Here is a 19,216-nt window from a genome sequence, read left to right as displayed (position 1 = left end):
ACTAATGCTGCACAGTGCAGAACTCGATGTGCCTCCATACCATCTCACTGGCCAATTAGTACTCAAGGCACCAATATACAGCTTGCCATGTCACACCTCCACCTTCATTGGCATATTCACCTCACATTTGTATCACTAGTCAACATGCTCCATTGTTCTTAGCTTTCTAGCTCACTATGTCTCAAGCTACTCGCTTAGGCTTGCTTGAATTGTTTATTTCTGCAGTGACATCTCCACTTTTCCCTTTCCTCACTGTGTGTTTGGCCATCTTCACTCAGAAGTCCACTGTCAATTACCTCCAGGGCAGCTGAACTGGCCTCAGTGGGTTCCTTTGAGTCATTTCTGACCTGTCCAACTCTGGTCTCAATAATGGACAATGAGGTGAAAGGTTAGCAGCATGCCAAGGACGCTAAGGTTGTGAAACTCTTGGAACAGCAGTAGCAGTAGTTTCCAGTGCATCAGAAAATGCAACAGCAGTTCCAATAACAGTTTCAGCAACATTAACAATAACAGCAGTAGTAAAAGGCGTTGCTCCATCAAATAAATTCAGCTGCTGAAGGATCAGCTGTGGATACTGGGTGCCCACCCAATACAAGCAGTAGTCACTTCCCAGGCTGCATTTCTACCTTTTAACAGTACCAAAGAGGACAGGGACATGTATTGACAGTGGCTGAAGTAGCATTTCAATGTCATTCAGGGCAATGATGATGCTCTCCACTTATCATTCTTTCAATGGTAACTGTAAATAAAATAGAAAGAAACTTCCACATGGGAAAAATATATTAAAAACAAAGATTCCAAGACTTGCCAAGTGGGAAAGCGCCGGTAGATAGACACAATAAATAAAACACACACACAGAATTTCTAGCTTTCGCAACTGACGGTTGCTTCTTCAGGAAAGAGGGAAGGAGAGGGAAAGATAAAAGGATGTGGGTTTTAAGGGAGAGGGTAAGGAGTCATTCCAATCCCGGGAGCGGAAAGACTTCTCTTAGGGGGAAAAAAGGACAGGTGTACACTTGCACACACACACATATCCATCTGCACATACACAGACACAAGCAGACATTTATTTATTGTGCCTATCTACCGGCGCTTTCCCGCTTCGTAAGTCTTGGAATCTTTGTTTATGATATATTTCAATGGTAACTCTTACTTAAGAAATTTGTGCCTATCTTAAATCCAGTCACTTTTACATTCATGGAGACATGAATGTTACTTTTGAATTATTATTGGCAGCAATTCAATGTTATCACATTGCAGCTCAGATTTCATCAAAATCAGAAGCAACCTGATCAGTCATATTGCTCTTGAGTGACTGATTTATGAGTTTTGAGTCATCATTGTGATTTCACTTGTGCAAGCCTAGTATGAAAACCTTCATATGCAGACCCATTAATCTGAGACCAAGCGATCCAGTTGGCTCTCAACCTGGAAGCATGCATGTTAGACTTTAAGGTAGACAACCCACCACTGGAAGTTATTGTGACAATCATGCAATCTTTTGAAATTGCACAAGCAAACTTTATGGCTTGACGACAGTTAGCACCAATTCATATGCCACATCATGCCCAGGAGTGTGAAATACTCATAACCACTTACCAGAGTGTGGTGTCATGATCTGTCAATTTCAGATGTGTTGATGGCTTCTGAAGAGCCAGTCATTCCCTGTCAGTGTGGGCAACAGGGTCTTCCATCATCCTAGACTGCGTCACAACACGATCACCTGCAGGTTTTCCAGATTACTCAGTTCACTGTATCAGTTTTAGAAAATTTGAATATCTCTGAACAGTCTGTCATGAACTGACAGGGCAATTAGATCCAGCTCCTCACATCAGAAAATGGTGCATGAACTTAAGGTAGTAGTTCCCCCAGTGACTCTTTTATTAACAAGTTGTTTATAGAGTCCACAGTTATGAAACAGACAACTGTTTCCAGCTGGAAACAGGAACTACCATTTTCTTGGTAAATTTACATTTTAACAATTGCGCATCTGGGTTCCTCAGAATTATCACCACCACCATGCACATTGGTAGCATGTGGTGACAGTTCAGTTCATCTCCAGGGTCAGTTCACAATTATTACAGCCTACAAGGTCATATGGCTGATAATGCTGTTTCTTATTGGTAGTCACTCAGCTTGAAATATTTTTGGTCTAAATATTTTCTCATTGTTTGGCTTCCACATCACTGAGGATGCTTAGGTTGTATCTGATGTGGTTCCCTTTCAGGAACTCTATGACCTTGTGCCACTTTTGCCCCTGTTTTGAAACCTGACTTGGGGTGCATTTCTGAATTTGAGGCTCATATATCCTTGCATCCACACACAGTGCCTCATTTCTGCTGAACACAGTCCATTCCAGTCATTAAGCAGGAACTCGACCACCTCAAAAAATTTCAGGTGATTCAACTAGTTAAAACTGGCACTTTGACCACACCTCTGGTAGTGGTAAAGAAACCCAATGGCTCCCTATGGCTATGTGGAGGTTTTAAAACAACAATCAGTGCTCAGGCATGAGTTGAAACCTGCCCTGTACTATGCCTAGAAGACCTCTTCACAAAGCTTATTAGAGGAGAACATTCTTCTGCAATTGACCTTGCTGACACATGTTTGCAGATCTTGTTGGTTTAGGAGTAACAAAGCATCATGATTATCAACACTCCCTTCAGATTATACAAGTACAATCATTTGCTTTTTGAGATCTCTTCCATTTCATCTATCTTCCAGAGCTATAATCTTCCAGAGCTATAATCTTCCAGAGCTATAATCTTCCAGAGCTATCTGGGACAGTTCACCATATGCATACCAACTTGCACTAACTATCTCAATGACTTTATTGTCATGGGTGCTACACATCAGGACCATGTACCCTATCCACTACATTGCATGATGCTAAGCCAAAGTTCTGCTTAGACAAAAGCCAGTGCTTCCATTCTCCTGAGAAATATCTTGGTCACTTGCTCAACAAAGAAAATATCCATTCTACTGGTTGCAACATCACCACTATCAACTTTCTATGCCAACATCCAAAACTTACAGCAGCTGCTGTCTTTTTTTTAGCAAAGGTGAATTATTATGCAGACCTCCTCTCACAAATGGCCCATATCACACACCCACTAAAGCAATTGCAGAAGAAAGGCACTCACTAGAGGTGGATGGCTGTCTGTGAACATGCTGTCCCACAGCTGAAGCATATACTGCACTCAGCACCCTGACTTAAGCCATTTTCATCATCATGTCCACTGGTCATAACTGCAGATTTCTCTTCATATGGCACTGGAACAGTGAAGGCACATAGGAATGCTGATGGTTCTGAGCAACTGATCACCTATGCATCAAAGATGCTGAAACCCATGTAAAAGCACTAGTCACAAATAGAAAAGGAAGCTTTAGCAAATGTCTTTCCTATTAATAAATTTCATGTTTAGTCATTCAGAACTAAGTTCACTTTAATTATGGGCTACAAATATCTGGTAGCACATTTTGGGTCAAGCACCATCCTTCCAGAACAGACAGCACAAGATCTCCAGTGTTGGGCACTTTTCCTGAGCTCCTACACTTATTATACCCTTAAATACAAAGTCACAGACAGCACAAGATCTCCAGTGTTGGGCACTTTTCCTGTGCTCCTACACTTATTATACCCTTAAATACAAAGTCACAGTGCAACACGCAAATGTAGATGCTCCATCTTTCCTACTCATGGAACCTTCTCCAGTCTTTGACAAGCAGGAAATCTCATGTTTCCACATGGATGCAAAATGCAGAAGACCTATGCATATTTTTATATTTCTGGAAAGCATTTGGCACAATGCCCCATTGCAGACTGTTAATGAAGGTACAAGCATGTGGAATAAGTTCACAGATATGTGAGTGGCTCAAACACTTCTTAAATAATAGAACCCAATATTTTGTCCTAGATGAAGTGTTCATCAGAGACAAGGGTATCATCAGGAGTGTCCAAGGGAAATGTGATAGGACCGCTGTTCTTCTTTACATACATAAATGCTTTGATGGACAGGTTGGGAGCAGTCTGTGGCTGTTTGCTGATGATACCATGATGTATGGTAAGGTGTCAAAGTTGAGTGACTGTAGGAAGATATTAGGTGACTTAGACAAAATTTCCAATTGGTTTGATGAATGGCAGCTAGCCCTAAATGTGGAAAAATGTAAGTGAGTAGGAAGCTAAAACCTGTAATGTTTGGATACAGCACTGCTAGCGCCCTGCTTGACATAGTCAATTCATTTAAATCTATGGGTGTAATGTTGCAAAGTAATATGAGATGGAACAAGCATGTGAGAACTGTGGTAGGGAAGGTGAATGGTCAACTTCGCTTCATTGGAAGAATTTTAGGAAAGAGTGGTTGTTGACCTGTAAAGGAGGCATCGAAGCATTTCAGAGGCAGACTGCTAAATTTTCTATTGGTAGGTTTGAACAAACCATAGGTGTTATGGAGATGCTTTGAGAACTCAAATAGGAATCCATGGAGGGAAGGCAATGTTCTTTTTGAGAAATGCTATTGAGAAAATTTAGAGAACCAGCATTTGAAGCCTGCTGCCAACATACATCATGTCTACAGATCATAAAGATAAGATATGAGAAATTAGGACTCATCTGGAGGCATATAGAGAATTGTTTTTCCCTCAGTCTATTTGTAAGTGGAACAGGAAAGGAAATGATTAGTAGTGGTGCAGGGTAGCCTCCGCCATGCTCCATATGGTGGCTTGCAGAGTATCTACCTGTATGTATATGTAGATGTAGATCTAGACCTTGGATGGGTTTTCTCATTACAGTTGCACAAATTGTTGCAGACACTCATTGCATCCCAATCTTACAGTGAGCCATGCATTATGTGCGCCAAGGATGGCCCGTGTACTTTTTAAAGAACATTAATCCAGTGCTCTGGACCTGGGCTGGCCTCTACCACCATCTGTTAGTCATCACTGATTTCCTCCTCATGACCTATGAGGCAGATACTCACTGTGTCATCATCCTGGACACCCCGCATCCTCAAGTCTTGCAACTACTTGTTGAGGGCACTGGGAAGTGTCAAGGCCTAATGCAACAACATGATTACTGGCCAGGTATAAACAAGGGTGTCGAAGCCATGGTGTGCAGCTATCTCACTTGTGCTTGGCATCAGGCTGCACCAACCAAATCTTTTTCCCTGTGGCCTATCCCCAGTTGCCCCTGGGAGACATGCATTTGGAATTAATCAGCCCATTTCCGGGCTCTGTGTGGTTACTAGTCATGGTTGCATACTCTAATTACCAATGAGTGATCAGCTTGGCATCCAGCACAACAGACAACACAATTAATGTGCTTGTTCTAGTTCTAGCCAGTGAAGGGCTTCCCCAAACTATCATATTGGACTACAGACCGCAATTCATGGCAATAACTTTCAAGTGATTCTGCACCACCAGCATCATATCACACCTATCCAGTCTGTCATTTCACCAATCTACCAATGATGAAGCAGAGCATATGTTACAGACATTTAAGCAGGAAATGTTAAAAGAAATGAGAACCACTATGATGACAGCAGTGCTCATGATGTTCCTAACTATGTACAGGACTACTCCCATCCTTGACCATAGCCCAGTGTATTTCTTCCAACGGAAACAACCATGAAATCTCCTTCATCTTCTGGTCCCACAGTCTGAAGGACCCTAGGGCCAGCATACCAGACAATATTCTTGAGCTCATCAGTGTAGGTAAGTGTAAATGGTCCAATATTGTGTAGACATTGGCTACAGTGGTTAACAACCATGGGTGGCTCCTTACATCTGTTGACACATCAAGAGGTTTGGGGCATCATTGTATCAACCAATTCCATCTGCTGCTACTGAAATGCACCATGGCTAACGGTTCACCCTGATATTGAAAGCCTACCATTGATGGTCCCAGAACAGTGCTGGTATAAGTGAGTTTATGTGGTACATGATGACAATAATGCAAAGGCATGGACTGGGAAGGAGGGAGAGGACAGGAAGGGAACACTAATAGATAGAGGCTGTGGGTGCAGTGGGTTAGTAGATATTGAGGCCAGGAGGATTATGGCATGGAAGGATGTGTTGCAATGATAATACCCATCTGTGTAGTTCAGAATAGGTGGTGCTAGAGGGAAGTATCTGGGTGGCGCAAGTTTGTTATGTAGCCACTGAACTTGAGCATGTTATGCTCAGCAGGACATTCTGACAATAACTGGTCAGTTCTGTTCTTGACTACAGTTTAGCAATTGCCATTCTTCTAGTGCACAGGTGATTGGTTGTCATTCCACTCAAACTTCTGTGCAAAAACTGGAGGAGAACTGATATGTGACATGACTGCTTTCAAAGGTGGCCCTGCCCCTGATGGGATAGGATAAGACTGGGACAGGACTAAAGTAGAATGTGCTGGGTGAGTGAACTGGGAAAATGTTGAACCGAGCTCTTCGACAGGGATATGATGACCACGGCAAGGGACTGAGGAGGACCAGGTGAAGTAAAAGAAGATGCTGAGGCTGTGGAAGAAGGAGGATAGGATGTCTTGACCCTGGATCCAGATCATGAAGATAGCATCATTGAATCTGAAACAGATGAAGGGTTTGGGGAGGCTAGGAAGGTGTCCTCTAGAGCGCACAGGAGGGTGCCACGTGGGTGAGGTTCATGTGGCAATAAGGTGGCAGTGATGTAGAGTGGTGAAGGAAATGGTTTGCATCTATGGACCTGGTGTAATTACATTTTCCTGATGACACTTATATCTCATCTTTATCTACTATAATGATGGAAGTTGAAGAAAGAACTAAAACTTGTGCTGTGCCCAGGACTTGAACCTGGGTTTCCTTACTTAGGAGCGAGGTATGCTAGCTGTCACACCACCACACCATTACAGCTAATATACCTGCACATACTACTCTAGTCCAATGCCCTCCCAAATGCAAACTTCAATTCATGTCTTCAGCAATAGTGATGATCTAAGAAGGGGAAAATAAGCTGAAGATGTGAACTGAAGTTTGTGTTATGGAGGGCATTGGAATAGGTTAGTCCATCCAGCTATGCTAGCTGTAATGCTGTGGTGGTGTAATGGATAGCATATGTGGTTAACAAGCAAGGTGATCTGGCTTCAAGTCCTAGACACAGTACAAATTTTAATTGATTTTTCAGCTTCCATCATTATAGTAGAAATAGTTTGTAACTTTGACGTGAGAGACTAGGCTATGACCAACAATGTTCACCACCCGAAGTGCAATCCCGGAATTGTGTGTTCAGGCAGAACAATATAGCTCCACAAACTGGTGTGTGTGTGTGTGTGTGTGTGTGTGTGTGTGTGTGTGTGTGTGTGTGTGTGTGTGCATGTAGGAATGTGTTTCCTAGTTATTTATAGAATTTATCCAAAAGCTAGCAAGTCTTCATTCTTCTTTGTGTCTGGTGACGATGTTTCATATACTATTGCATTATATTTGTGTTCTATCAGAACTTTCCATACCATAGATAAGCAAAATTTAAGTAATGAAACAAATTCCTGCCTTTCTGCATTTTGTAGTGTCACAAGTTCCAGCTTTTTCCAAAATAAATAATGTCAGTTTGCATTAGGAATCATTTTGACTTGGTAAAATTGACTACTAACATGCCATGGGGTTTTATATATGGATATAAAGACTTCAGGAGATTTGATTGGTTGGTTTTAGGAAGGGGATAAAATTGGGAGGTCATCAGTTCCATCAGATTAGGGAAGGATGGGGAAGGAAGTCGGCTGTGCCCTTTTCAAAGAAACCATCCTGGCACTCACCTGAAGTGATTTACGGAGATCACAGAAAATCTACATCAGGATGCCCAGATGTGGGTTTGAACCTTCATCCTCCTGAGTGCGAGTCTAGTGTGCTAACCATTGCACCACTTCACTCAGTAAGGAGATCAGTGAGTTTAAATTGTATTCATAAAATCAGTGCTATCATGGTCATACTTTAAACCCCCCAATTATAGCCTATAGCTCAGGTAACTGCTCTAGGAATGATAGTTGTGTACTAGTGATATAGGTAGTCCTATGAGATAGTGATGTCTCTCTCACTATTCACCATGTATTCTCTGGCTCCATTTCTAACTTTTGTTCTGAATCTGACAATTTCTTCAGAATAATGCTCATACAACATTGTTGCCAGTGAATCTTCTACACATCACATAAATTATATTACTAAGTCATCTTTCTGACTCCCCTCCAATTTGTTAAGCTAGCTCACTCAAAAGTTTTTCTCAGGATGAATAATTCAAATAAATGTTATTTATCATACAGTTACCTTGAGCATAGGAAGGACTACAATGGTCAGGTGATGTGCAGACTTCTTCAATAAGAATCTCAAAACTTTGACTTTGTATATAAATTTACTATGAAAATCAACAAAGGCAGATATGGTGTCAAGTTTCAATGAAGTACATCAATCACAGAATATAGGTTTTTCACACCCAGACTTTGCATTATTGCCAATATTTGTTTTATGGGCATAAGACTATGGTCCAAGGCGAAGTTTTCTGCCTGAAGCTTTGTCTTCCAATGCTTGAGACATCATAAGAGGCTTTAATAACTCAGCATCACAAGAGGCTTTAATAACTCAGAAAGCTGTTACAGTCTCAGACAAGTTCAGCAAGCCAAACTGTTCATTTTTCTGAGCTAGTCTGAGACTGTAACAGCTCTCTAAGTCATTAAAGTTTCTGATGATGTCTCCATCACTAAAAATGTAACCTCAGGCAGAGATTATGCCTTTCACCATGGCTTTATACCCATAAAATAAATACTAGCAATAACAAAAAATACATCAGTTTCACAGTGTATAGTTTCATGAGATTTTGATGTGACTTAAAGTGGAAATTCAGCAGATATCCTAAATGAGTTTAATTTCTTTCAAGGCTTGCTGCAGCAAGTCAGGAGTAACTTTTTTAGATAATCTGTAGAATCTTGTTATGCCCTCAGCATGTGTAGTTAATTAAGTAGGTACAAAAAGTAGCTTCAATAAATCTTCAGAGGTAAAAAGACGGCTCAGTTACTGAGGTGCCCATGTAATGAACCCAGCTTGATCTAACTGATCACCCAGAATAAAGTAACTAAAGAAATCAGTGATTCTATTAAGAAAGTGTGGCATCTGTGATAGATAGTACAAGCATTGGATATGTGACCAACAGCTGACTTAATTCATTTGTCATTCCACCCAGTCCAGAAGGCTGTAGACACAATGAATAAGTTGTTATCAGGTTGCTTCTCTTCTAGAAAGGCTTCAGCACAATTGCACACATAAACTGCTATCATATTAGACATCTATTCTGGATGAAGTGAAAGTACCACTACTTGTGCCTCAGGGATGTGTGATACAACATTTATTATTCACAGTATTTATATATAAATGACCTAGTGGATATATGATATCAGTGAGATTCCTAAGATTGTGTTTAAGCTGAACTTCCTGTTTTCTTTCTCCAAATTATGCTAGTTCATCAGTACAACTAGAAAGTCATTGTGGAGCTTTGAAGGAATGTAGAGAAACAAGTGACATCCTGATCTATTAGGTGTGCTCAGATAGTGCTATAGGGAACACACTGCTTGTAAAAGGCAGGTGATTCTGATTAAGTCTCAGTTCAGAACAAATTATTCACTTGCATCAATTTGTTTCATTACTGCTTAGATAGCATCAAAAGTTGATACCAAGACCTTCAAAATAATTTCACTGATTATGTCTCAGGTAAATTAACACAGTGCTGGATTCTAACTGATTGAGTCTTCAAACATAAACTTAGAATGCATGTTTTATACTTACATTTTTGTATAATTACTAAGTTCCACGGGAAACTGAAAATAAAATTGGTAAAAAATTAATATCAAAAACTTTATTCACCTTTGAACATTTTATATTGTAATCTGCCTTGCCCAAGAGGTAGTTAAATACCTAAGTGAATGACAATATGTACAATAAATTAGTATGAAATAGATACATAAATTAAAGTTGGTTACATAATTCATTCTGTGGTTTATTCTTAGTTCATTACCATAAAAACATAGATAATTCCTAGAATTCTTGAGTATATTAACAACTTTTACTTCTCATCCATTTTGCAACTCTAGATCTAAATCTATTTACTGAAGCTGTGTGGATACTTTCACATTACTTGTTGAAGTAGAGAAGCCCAAGATAGTTGTAGCTGTTACAAGTCTCTGCCAATATTATGAAAGTCTGTGTTAGCCTAGCATATGACACATAAATTTAATGTTACAAACTGACATCCTTATTTTATACTTATTTATGTTGTTTTTAACAAACACAAAGCATTTACATACTCTGATGTGCAAAATTTAAGGATGAAAATAACTTCCATATGATGTGTCACTGCCAAGTAATATAGCTTGAAGATACTTGAAACATACATAAAAAGAACTGGTACAATGTGGTAAATAAAGTAACTGAAATAAATGTGAAATGTGATGGACAAGAATGACACTTTTATTCAAAGAAAATAACTGCACTGGATTCACTGCAATTTGTAATGGTCTCCTGGACAATCCAAAAGTGGAAGACAGTTCTCAATAGAGTGTGTGATCGCAATGGTTGGCAATGCATTCTCTGCAATGCACTCCTATGCTGGCCACAAGGTTGGTTATTCCATTCCTCTGCCAGCGCCATTGACAACTGCTGAGTGGTAATTGGTGCATGTGGACATGCTGCAGTATGTCTGCCCAATGCATCCTACACATACTCAATGTGATTTAAGTGGAGGAATGGGAAGGAAAATCTGTTCACCAAGTATATTCTCTCCTGCACATTTCAATGCAGTAGGAGACTGTCATCCATAAAAATGAAGTCAGGGTTGAATGCATTCCTGAAAAGATGCACAGGAGAAAGGAGAACATTAATGTGGACCAGTGAGTGTACCATGTTCAAAGATTTGGAGGTCAGTACACCCATGAAACATCATGTCTCCCCACCACAACACTTGGACCACCAAAACAGTCATGTTCAACAATGCTTCTGGGTGCATTACATGTTGCCACCTCTTGCCATATGGAGTTACATAATGCACCTAGGAACAGTTTTGAAAACGATCATTTTCACAGTCCAGATGTCACTGTGTGATGAGGCATAATTTCGGCTAGATGTACTGACCTCTGAATCTTTGAACACAGTGTACTCACCAGTCACTATTGTGCCACTGTACTGCTTCCTCATGTGCATATTTTCATGGGTGCATTTGACCCTTACTTCATTTTTATGGATGACAGTTTATGATTGCACCTAACTGCATGGGTGGAGGAGCTCTTGGAACTAGAAGGTATTTGATGAATAGATTAGCCCGCTCATTCCCCCACTTTAAATTCCATGGAACATGTGTGGTATGCAGTGAGGAGACATATCGCAGCATGTCCACATGCACCAACGACCATCCAGCATTTCTCAACTCTACTGGTGGAGGAATGGAATGTCCTACAATAAGAATTTCTTACCATCTTTGTGGCTACATGGTAGCACACTACAGAGCATGCATTGCCATCCAAAGTGATGACACAACCTATTAAGAATCATGTCCCATCTTTTATAATGTCCAGAGGGCCATTATAAACCATTGTATTGTGACTTCAGTGAATTGTTGTCTTTGAATAAAAGTGTCATACCTATTTGTCTCATTGTGTATTTCTTTCAGTTACCTTCGGTACTATACTGTGGTAGTCCTTTCTTATGTATGGTCCAATGAAGCATCCCCAACTCTCTTGTGGTTCCCTGTTTAGGTACTCCATATCGACATCTACTTGTAGATACGTATCATCGGTAGGTTTTCTGACTTTACTTCGCGACGTGACAGCGACGACTCTCCGATGAGGTGCGGGCCTCGTGTTTTGCTGTTACTGTGTGTCTTGTAAATATAACTTTTATTTAGTAATTTGCTTGGCTAAAACTCTCACCTTTTATGATTAAGACAGCCTGTGCCACCTTTCGGAGGAAGTGGGTACATCAAAGAGTCACAAAAGTTCATATTAAGCAGTCCATAACACACGTAAATGTTCACTTCAGTTAACGTGTTAGTTGATGCCTATGCTTTCCACTACATGGTGCTGACTTACTGCTGAATAGCTTTGGTTCCATAAAACCTTCACTGATTAGTACTAGGTAAATGAAATAAGTACAACACTCTTGTATTTCACTTTCACTCTATATTCAAGGATTAAGATGGTGATGGATGATGGTCTATTTAAACGATTCCTAGCCTGGAGGAATCTAAATAGTTGGCAAATGCCAATATGCACATGCTCTACATCCAGATTTGCAACTAACGGCACACGACACTTTCAAAACTCTACACGTTAATATCTGACTACCAGTACCTCTGAATTGACTCGTATCAGCAGATAATTTGAGTTTCTGTTGTCTACATGTCCATAAAGTTCCAATCTAGCACTAAAGTCCTAAAATCCCCTTAATACTCCATTGCTACCAACAGTCAGAGATCGTGCACTACATCACTTTTAATCTCCGTAATATTCCAACAGCTTATCGTGAATCTTGACATGATAAAGTCCAATCTAATTATTGTCTTGCTGACTGACATGGATTCCCCACCCTTTAACAAAACAATCAAGGAAAAAAGTTGGCAATAATGACAATCAGGCCTTTTTATAGGTTTTTCATCACAAGAGTTTAACATCATTGCCTTTTCCATGATGGAGCTTCTGTGGCTTTGCTGTACTTAGATGTTAAATTACTTGCTTATATACTATAATTTTGATCTGCAATTACTGAACTCTGATTCTACACTATTTTCCCCTCTAAAAATTCTATTCCTAATTTTAAATTATTCTTTCTGTAGCTGTTACCACTGTAAACTGAACCGAGGTGTTACACCAAGTTTCATTTAGCTATGCTTGTTGGCAGTGACACATAATGCAGAAGTTGGCAGTGACACATCTTGCAGAAGCTACTATCATCCTTAAGTTTTACACACAGATGTCTAAATGGACTAGGTACTGTTATATTCAGCTGTCTGAAATAATACCTACATGATTTACATGCTCTAAATGTTGTGATGCAAATGATAGCTTTCTATTGTCTTATCAACACAAATTTCAAACCTACAGAATTATCTTATATTGATATCCCATAGTTCAGATGGAAGTGGGAGAACAAGAAATATGCATATAATAGTAGTTACTTACTAATGCAGACAGACCACATGTACCAGTCTGTCACATACTTTTACTGCATTAATACCTCAGCTGTGTTTTTGGCCTATGGCAAATTTTGGTAGTTTGATTGTTTTATTATCATGACTGTGATCATTCAGACTTAATATAATGTCTTTAGTTTTAATGTCTTTATCTGTAGTACATTAACCTGAAACCAACTGATATATTTCTTCATCAGCACCATCATTCCGTGTTGCACATTTTTAAGGATGGTATCACATGTGATTAGTATTTTGTCATTTCAGTGTAGCACAGTGTAGATGACACAGTCGTAAGTAAATCTTTTATATCAATAATGAACAGGATAGATACAAAACCTACCTGTGAGGTACATTGTTTGTGACTACTTTTTATGTTCACCAATTACTTTCTGTTGCTTAAGTAGGCCTGAATTCTCTCCTACTCAAAAGTACTGAAGTTTTTTGACAAAATCATTATGGGATACTAGTATCACAACAATTGCTTTTCTTATATCCAAAAGTTCTGCAAAGATTATATATTTCTTTTAAAAATAAATGTATGTGCCACCACTTTTCAATTGCTTTGACTGTTGATAGGCTGGATCTCTGAGGAGGTAGGTATATTTGTAAATTCAAAATACTTTCTTAGCTGCTTATACTTCCTGTATTCAAAATTTTTTATATTATAGGCATAAGTGAAACAGGCTAATAGTTATCCAGAGATGCGGCATCTTCTGTCTTATAAACTGGCAGAACTACAGATATTTTGAAACATTTCATAATTGTCTTCATTTAATATTTTACAAACTAGCTTAGTCACTGGAAGTATAATTTATTTTCTTATGTATTTAATAAGATAATTAGAGGTACCATGGTAATCCTGTAATATAGAATTTCTGAGCTTAGCAAATGACCATTTGACTTACCTTCTCCACACACAAATGTAGTGAAAGCTGTCTGTTAGTTTGTTTTTTAGTCCTGACAGTAGTGTCTCTGCCTTACTTCTCTCTTCTATGTTGGTATCAGTTGACTGTGACTAGGAAATGTGCATTTAGAATGTTAGGTACAATTGGTATCTGATGGATTTCATTGTCATGCAGTTTAACTTTGCAAATATTCACAGAGTTCAGTATGTACATGCCATTTCCTTTGCATTTTGCTACTTTCAGACATTTAAATCTTTTCCCTTTCACATACATTCCTTGTCATCATTGGTATGCTTTGACCCTTAAAGGATTACCATCATTATTATTATTTTATTCTGATATGAGGTACATCATTTCTTGTAGATTTTGTATGTTAGTATAGAGTCTTTAATTTTATGTTTCCTTGTAATATTTAGGACAATATGCATCAAAATTTTCAGTTAACAAGCCCAAAACTTTTTGTTCATTTATGATACCTGCATTATAAGTTATCATATTTTCCCTATTTAATTGGGTTCATTATGTTTATCAATTAGTTTAGCTTAAAACATTAACCAGTCTCCTAGTTTTTCCAAATTTGCTATATGCTCTGTTTGACTATAGAAAGTTCTGTTTTGTCAAAACGAAAATTTGTATTACACTATCCAGGTACACTAACTGCCATATAGAATTTTTGTTTGTGTAATAAAAGTTAAGAAATCTTAATGTATTTAGCAGATAGTTGACATTTAGCTCTTAAATATATTATCCATATTGATATCACCAAATATTAACACTCTACAGTCTTTCTGTTTAAGCAGCAAGAGTATCAGCTTCTTCAGCAGTTTTACAAATAATACAAAACAGTTGGAATATCTTTTCTTGGTAGCCTTGTATCTGGAGCTTCTAATTTTACCTTTATGGATAGAATCACACTTTTCTTAACTTCAGCAGACACACTACCATTCTATACAGTCATACTACCACTGAAATTAAAGTGATCCAATGAGCATGGAAGTTTTTTGACTTTATGACTAGATACTGCATGTTAATATACAAAGTGCTTTGGGTTATCTGCTTGAAATAATTTACTTAGTTGTCCCTGTTTTTTCTTAATTTAACTACAATACATTATGCATGGAGACAATTACACTCTAAATTACTCCCTTACTTCTCTGTTTGGATTGTAATGTTCAACAGATTATACTTGCTAAATTGATTTTTTGAGAGTATGGAGGCTAGTTAAACATACATTAGATTCTTTTCATGTAGTGATTATTTTTACATTAACACTGATTTCTTACCTCTGCTGGAGGAGTGTCAGGTTTCTTTTCCAAGGCCTTTGAATAATCTGATTGTGAAAATGCAGTACAAATTTTTCTGATGTTTTTCAAGCATTCTTCCTCATAATCAGTAATTACAGAGAGCTGTTTTATGTAGAAATCTGCTGGATTGAAAGAGTCTGGGCATATGTACCCTAATCTGTAAAGAAATACATGAATTTCATTAGTGAAGTATGTGTACTGATGATAATGACCCATTCATTACATATTAGATGGTACAACATGCACAGACAAATACAGTAAAAATTACAAAAAGATATCCTTGATTCATTCAGAAAGTAAGTTTCGCTTGTGCTACTTACAGAAACATTTTTTTTAAAAAATATATACAGAAATTGTTGAGTTACGTTTCAGTACATTCACAATTGGTATTTAAATAATAGTTATACTGTGATTTCAATTTTTATCATTATCATGAATGTCTACAACCTTGAATTGTGATAAACATCTGCATCTCCTGTGAAGATGTTGAGTAGACAGAAAATTTCTGCAAGTGTTAGAGAAAATCTGTTGGAAGAAGAACAGCACTTCAGGCTGGAAGGGGTAAAGGACATCTCCTGGCATATTTGGAAATGAGCAATAAGTCATATGTTGAGGATTATTATTGCTGAACTGTTTATACTTAATTCTTCATACTTCTATACAGTTTTGACAAAGAGATTGAAAGCAGTATTTTTGAGAGATGCATAGCCATTTTTCCCTTTACATGCTTTTGTTTGCTGTACACATTTTGTGAGCCTCATTTCACTATCTTCTTATATTACTTTCATAGTATTCATGTTCATGTTTCAGGCATATGATCTTATGTACTTGTACTGTGATGATCTCGTTTGTACAATCCTCCTTTGCAAGTTTTTGGCACAACTGGTAATCACCTTTTGTAAATTGATATTTTTGCTCACATTTAGCATTTGTGTAACTATTATATTTACTTACATTTAAAGCACAAAATCCTTTGGTGGAAATTTTTCTCAAGCATTAGTGTTCTCTCTTGAATTTCACAATTAATCATCATTTTCTTTACTGCCTCAGTTTACTCCTCTCACCACTGCATAGATGAGTGATATAGATATTAGTTTCAGTGATGGTGAGAAACAGCTGAAATTGCTAAAAGTAATCAATGCTGCAGGACCTAATGGAATTCCTTCAAAATTCTACACTGGTGTCAAAAATTAAAGCAACAAACCACTATTTTCCCATCCTATTCATGATATAATCACACAAACTGTCAGCAGATGTCTGTATGATCATGTTCTCTACTACGCAAGATAGTGTTCGTCAACAGACAAACATGCCAACCATCAAATGAGGTAGTGTTTGCCGGGTAGTCCCACAGTCATAATACCTGTGTGCACAGATGTTGTCATATGCTATAGGGTAGTCTATAAGGAAAACATATTTTTTCTTTCTTCTTAAATCAGTTTCTAAATAAGGAATTAAGGACAGGACATGATCATTTTAGTTATAATTTGGGTGGAATCTAACTTGTTGCACTAGAGTTAGTGCATCAGTTGCCAGTCTTGTTCTGTACAAAATCAATACTGTAGTTCAAACAATGTGAATGTGATGCAGATCAGTGCCATTGGTTTATAGCTTTGTGGAAGGTCTGGGTCTCTTCCCTGCTTTGAGCATGACAGTAATTTCAGTTTTCCTGACGATTTACTATAGTCTGTTCCCATTCCGACATGCAGCTATAAAAAGAAGCAATCCAGCATTTAGTAGCAGATCCACAGTATTTGAGTATTTGTGTAGCTCCTCAAATATCCCTTCAAATCTTGCAGCGTTTCCATTTCAAAGGAAAGTTTCTGAACATCTACATCAATACTTTGCAACCCATCTGATGGTATCTCATGAAGGGTACTTCCAGAACCAATAACTGATCATCCCTGCCCTGTTCCATTTGTGAGTGGTGTGTGGAAAGAATGATTGTCAGTAAACCTCTGTATTAGCACTAATGACACAAATTTTCATGCTGTGATCATTTTGTGAGCTGTATGAAGGATGAGTAATAAATTGTCCAACTTTTCATGGAACATTCTCTTTTGGAATTTTGATAGTCAACCTTTCCATTATGCACAATGCCACTGGACTTTGTTAAAAATCTCTGTAATGCTCTCATTCTGACTAAATGACCCTTTGATGAAATGTGCTGCACTTTGCTGGATCTTCTGCATCTCTTCTATTAATCCTATTTGGCATGGGTATCTGACAGATGAGCAGTATCAACAATCAGTCAGACAAATGTTTTGTAAGCCACTTCTCTCATGGATGAGTTACATTTCCTTAAGATTCTCCCTATGAATCTCAGGCTAGCATCTGCTTTTCCTGCTGTTTGTTTTATGTGGTCAATTCATTTAAGGTTACTGATAGATACTTTACAGTAGATACTGTGTTCAGCAATTTGCTGTCACTAGTACAGTTGTACAGCAGTGGATTTCTCCTCCTACATATGCACAATGTGTTACATTTATTTATGTTCAGGGTCAACTGCCAATCCCTGCACCATTCATCAATGCACTGCAGGTCCAGGTTCTCCTACAAATCAATACAGTCTTCTCGCATTGCAGCCTTCTTATAGATAACTGCAGCATCTGCAAACAGCCTTATGGTCATTATCTACCAATCATTTATATACATTGTAAACAGAAATAGACCTACCACACTTCCTTGGGAAATTACCTTTAAATCTGTCAGTTCTGTTCTGTTAAGTGTGATGTGTTTAGTTTTATCAGCAAAGAACTTTTAAATCCAGTTAAAAATCTGGTCCAATAATCAGTAAGCTCATACTTTTTTTTTCTTTTTACAGCAATGCGGGAATGTACCAAATGCCTTCCTGAAGTCAAGAACATGGCATCAACCTTAGTGCCAATATCTACACTGCTGTACTGCTGTGCATATCACGAGAAATAGAGCAAGCTGAATTTTAGGAGATATTTGTGCATGTGGAATCCATGTTGACTTTACTAGAGGAGGTTTTTTTTCTGCAAAAGCTTCATACTATATTAACATAACACATGTTTCAGAATTCGATAGTAGACTGATGTCAGTGATAAAGGCCTACAATTATGAGTGTCTGTCCTGCAATTCTTCTTGAAAATAGGAATGACCTATGCTTTTTTACACTTGCTAGATAGCTTTAACTGCTCTGGAGGCTCATGATAAACTGGTTCTAGAAGGGAAGTAAGTTGTTTCAGATAATCTTTGTATAATCCTATAGGAATATTGTCTAGTCCAGAAGCCTTTTCACTACTAACCAGCAGCACCAAGAAGTGCACAAAGAGGAATGTATCTTGGTGGAACAACAGCCTGGAATCACAGAGGAAACAGATATGAAGACTGTTTAACCTTGCAAGAAGGAAAGGACAATGGGCAGAATATTGGGAGGCTCTTGTCAAATACAATCTTGCAAGCAAGTAAGCAAAGCAGGCGTCCTGGAAGGTATTCCATGAGGAGGTAGAGGTTCTGTTCAGGCCAGACTTTACAAAATCCTCACTATGATACCAACTAATCCAGGAGGAACTTTAAGGAAAGAGGATGGGGAGTATACAAGGGCAGCACATGAAATGCTGGGACTATCCTCAAGACTCATTTTCCTCAATGTACTCTGACAGACAACATAGACCAGGATGAGATCCCTGTGAGGTATCGGTTTTCAGGTATTTCAATAGAGAACTGTGAATCTGCCAGAGAATGTGTTGACCATAGTAAAATCCAATAGGTGGTGGGAACATTCCAACCATTCCGGTGAAATGGCCCAACTGGAATTTTTCCAGTGCTCCTGCAACAAGCAGGAGTGAATTTTATATGATTCCT

General features: G+C 38.4%; 1 protein-coding gene across 1 annotated transcript in view; it reads right to left on the bottom strand.

The window, feature by feature from the left end:
- The window catches only part of LOC126266749 (protein scarlet-like), a 123,504-nt gene that overhangs the window by 69,466 nt on the left and 34,822 nt on the right, over positions 1-19,216 (bottom strand). The window contains exons 8-9 of the mRNA XM_049971253.1: positions 15,365-15,542; positions 9,783-9,814 (exon numbers count right to left, since the gene is read on the bottom strand). Coding sequence (XP_049827210.1) covers positions 9,783-9,814; positions 15,365-15,542 — 210 coding nt within the window. The remainder of the gene's footprint in view (positions 1-9,782; positions 9,815-15,364; positions 15,543-19,216) is intronic.

This window comes from Schistocerca gregaria, chromosome 4 (genome assembly GCF_023897955.1).
Source record: "Schistocerca gregaria isolate iqSchGreg1 chromosome 4, iqSchGreg1.2, whole genome shotgun sequence".
In the NCBI taxonomy this organism is placed as follows: Eukaryota; Metazoa; Arthropoda; class Insecta; order Orthoptera; family Acrididae; genus Schistocerca; species Schistocerca gregaria.
This window is presented reverse-complemented; position numbering and strand designations above follow the sequence as displayed.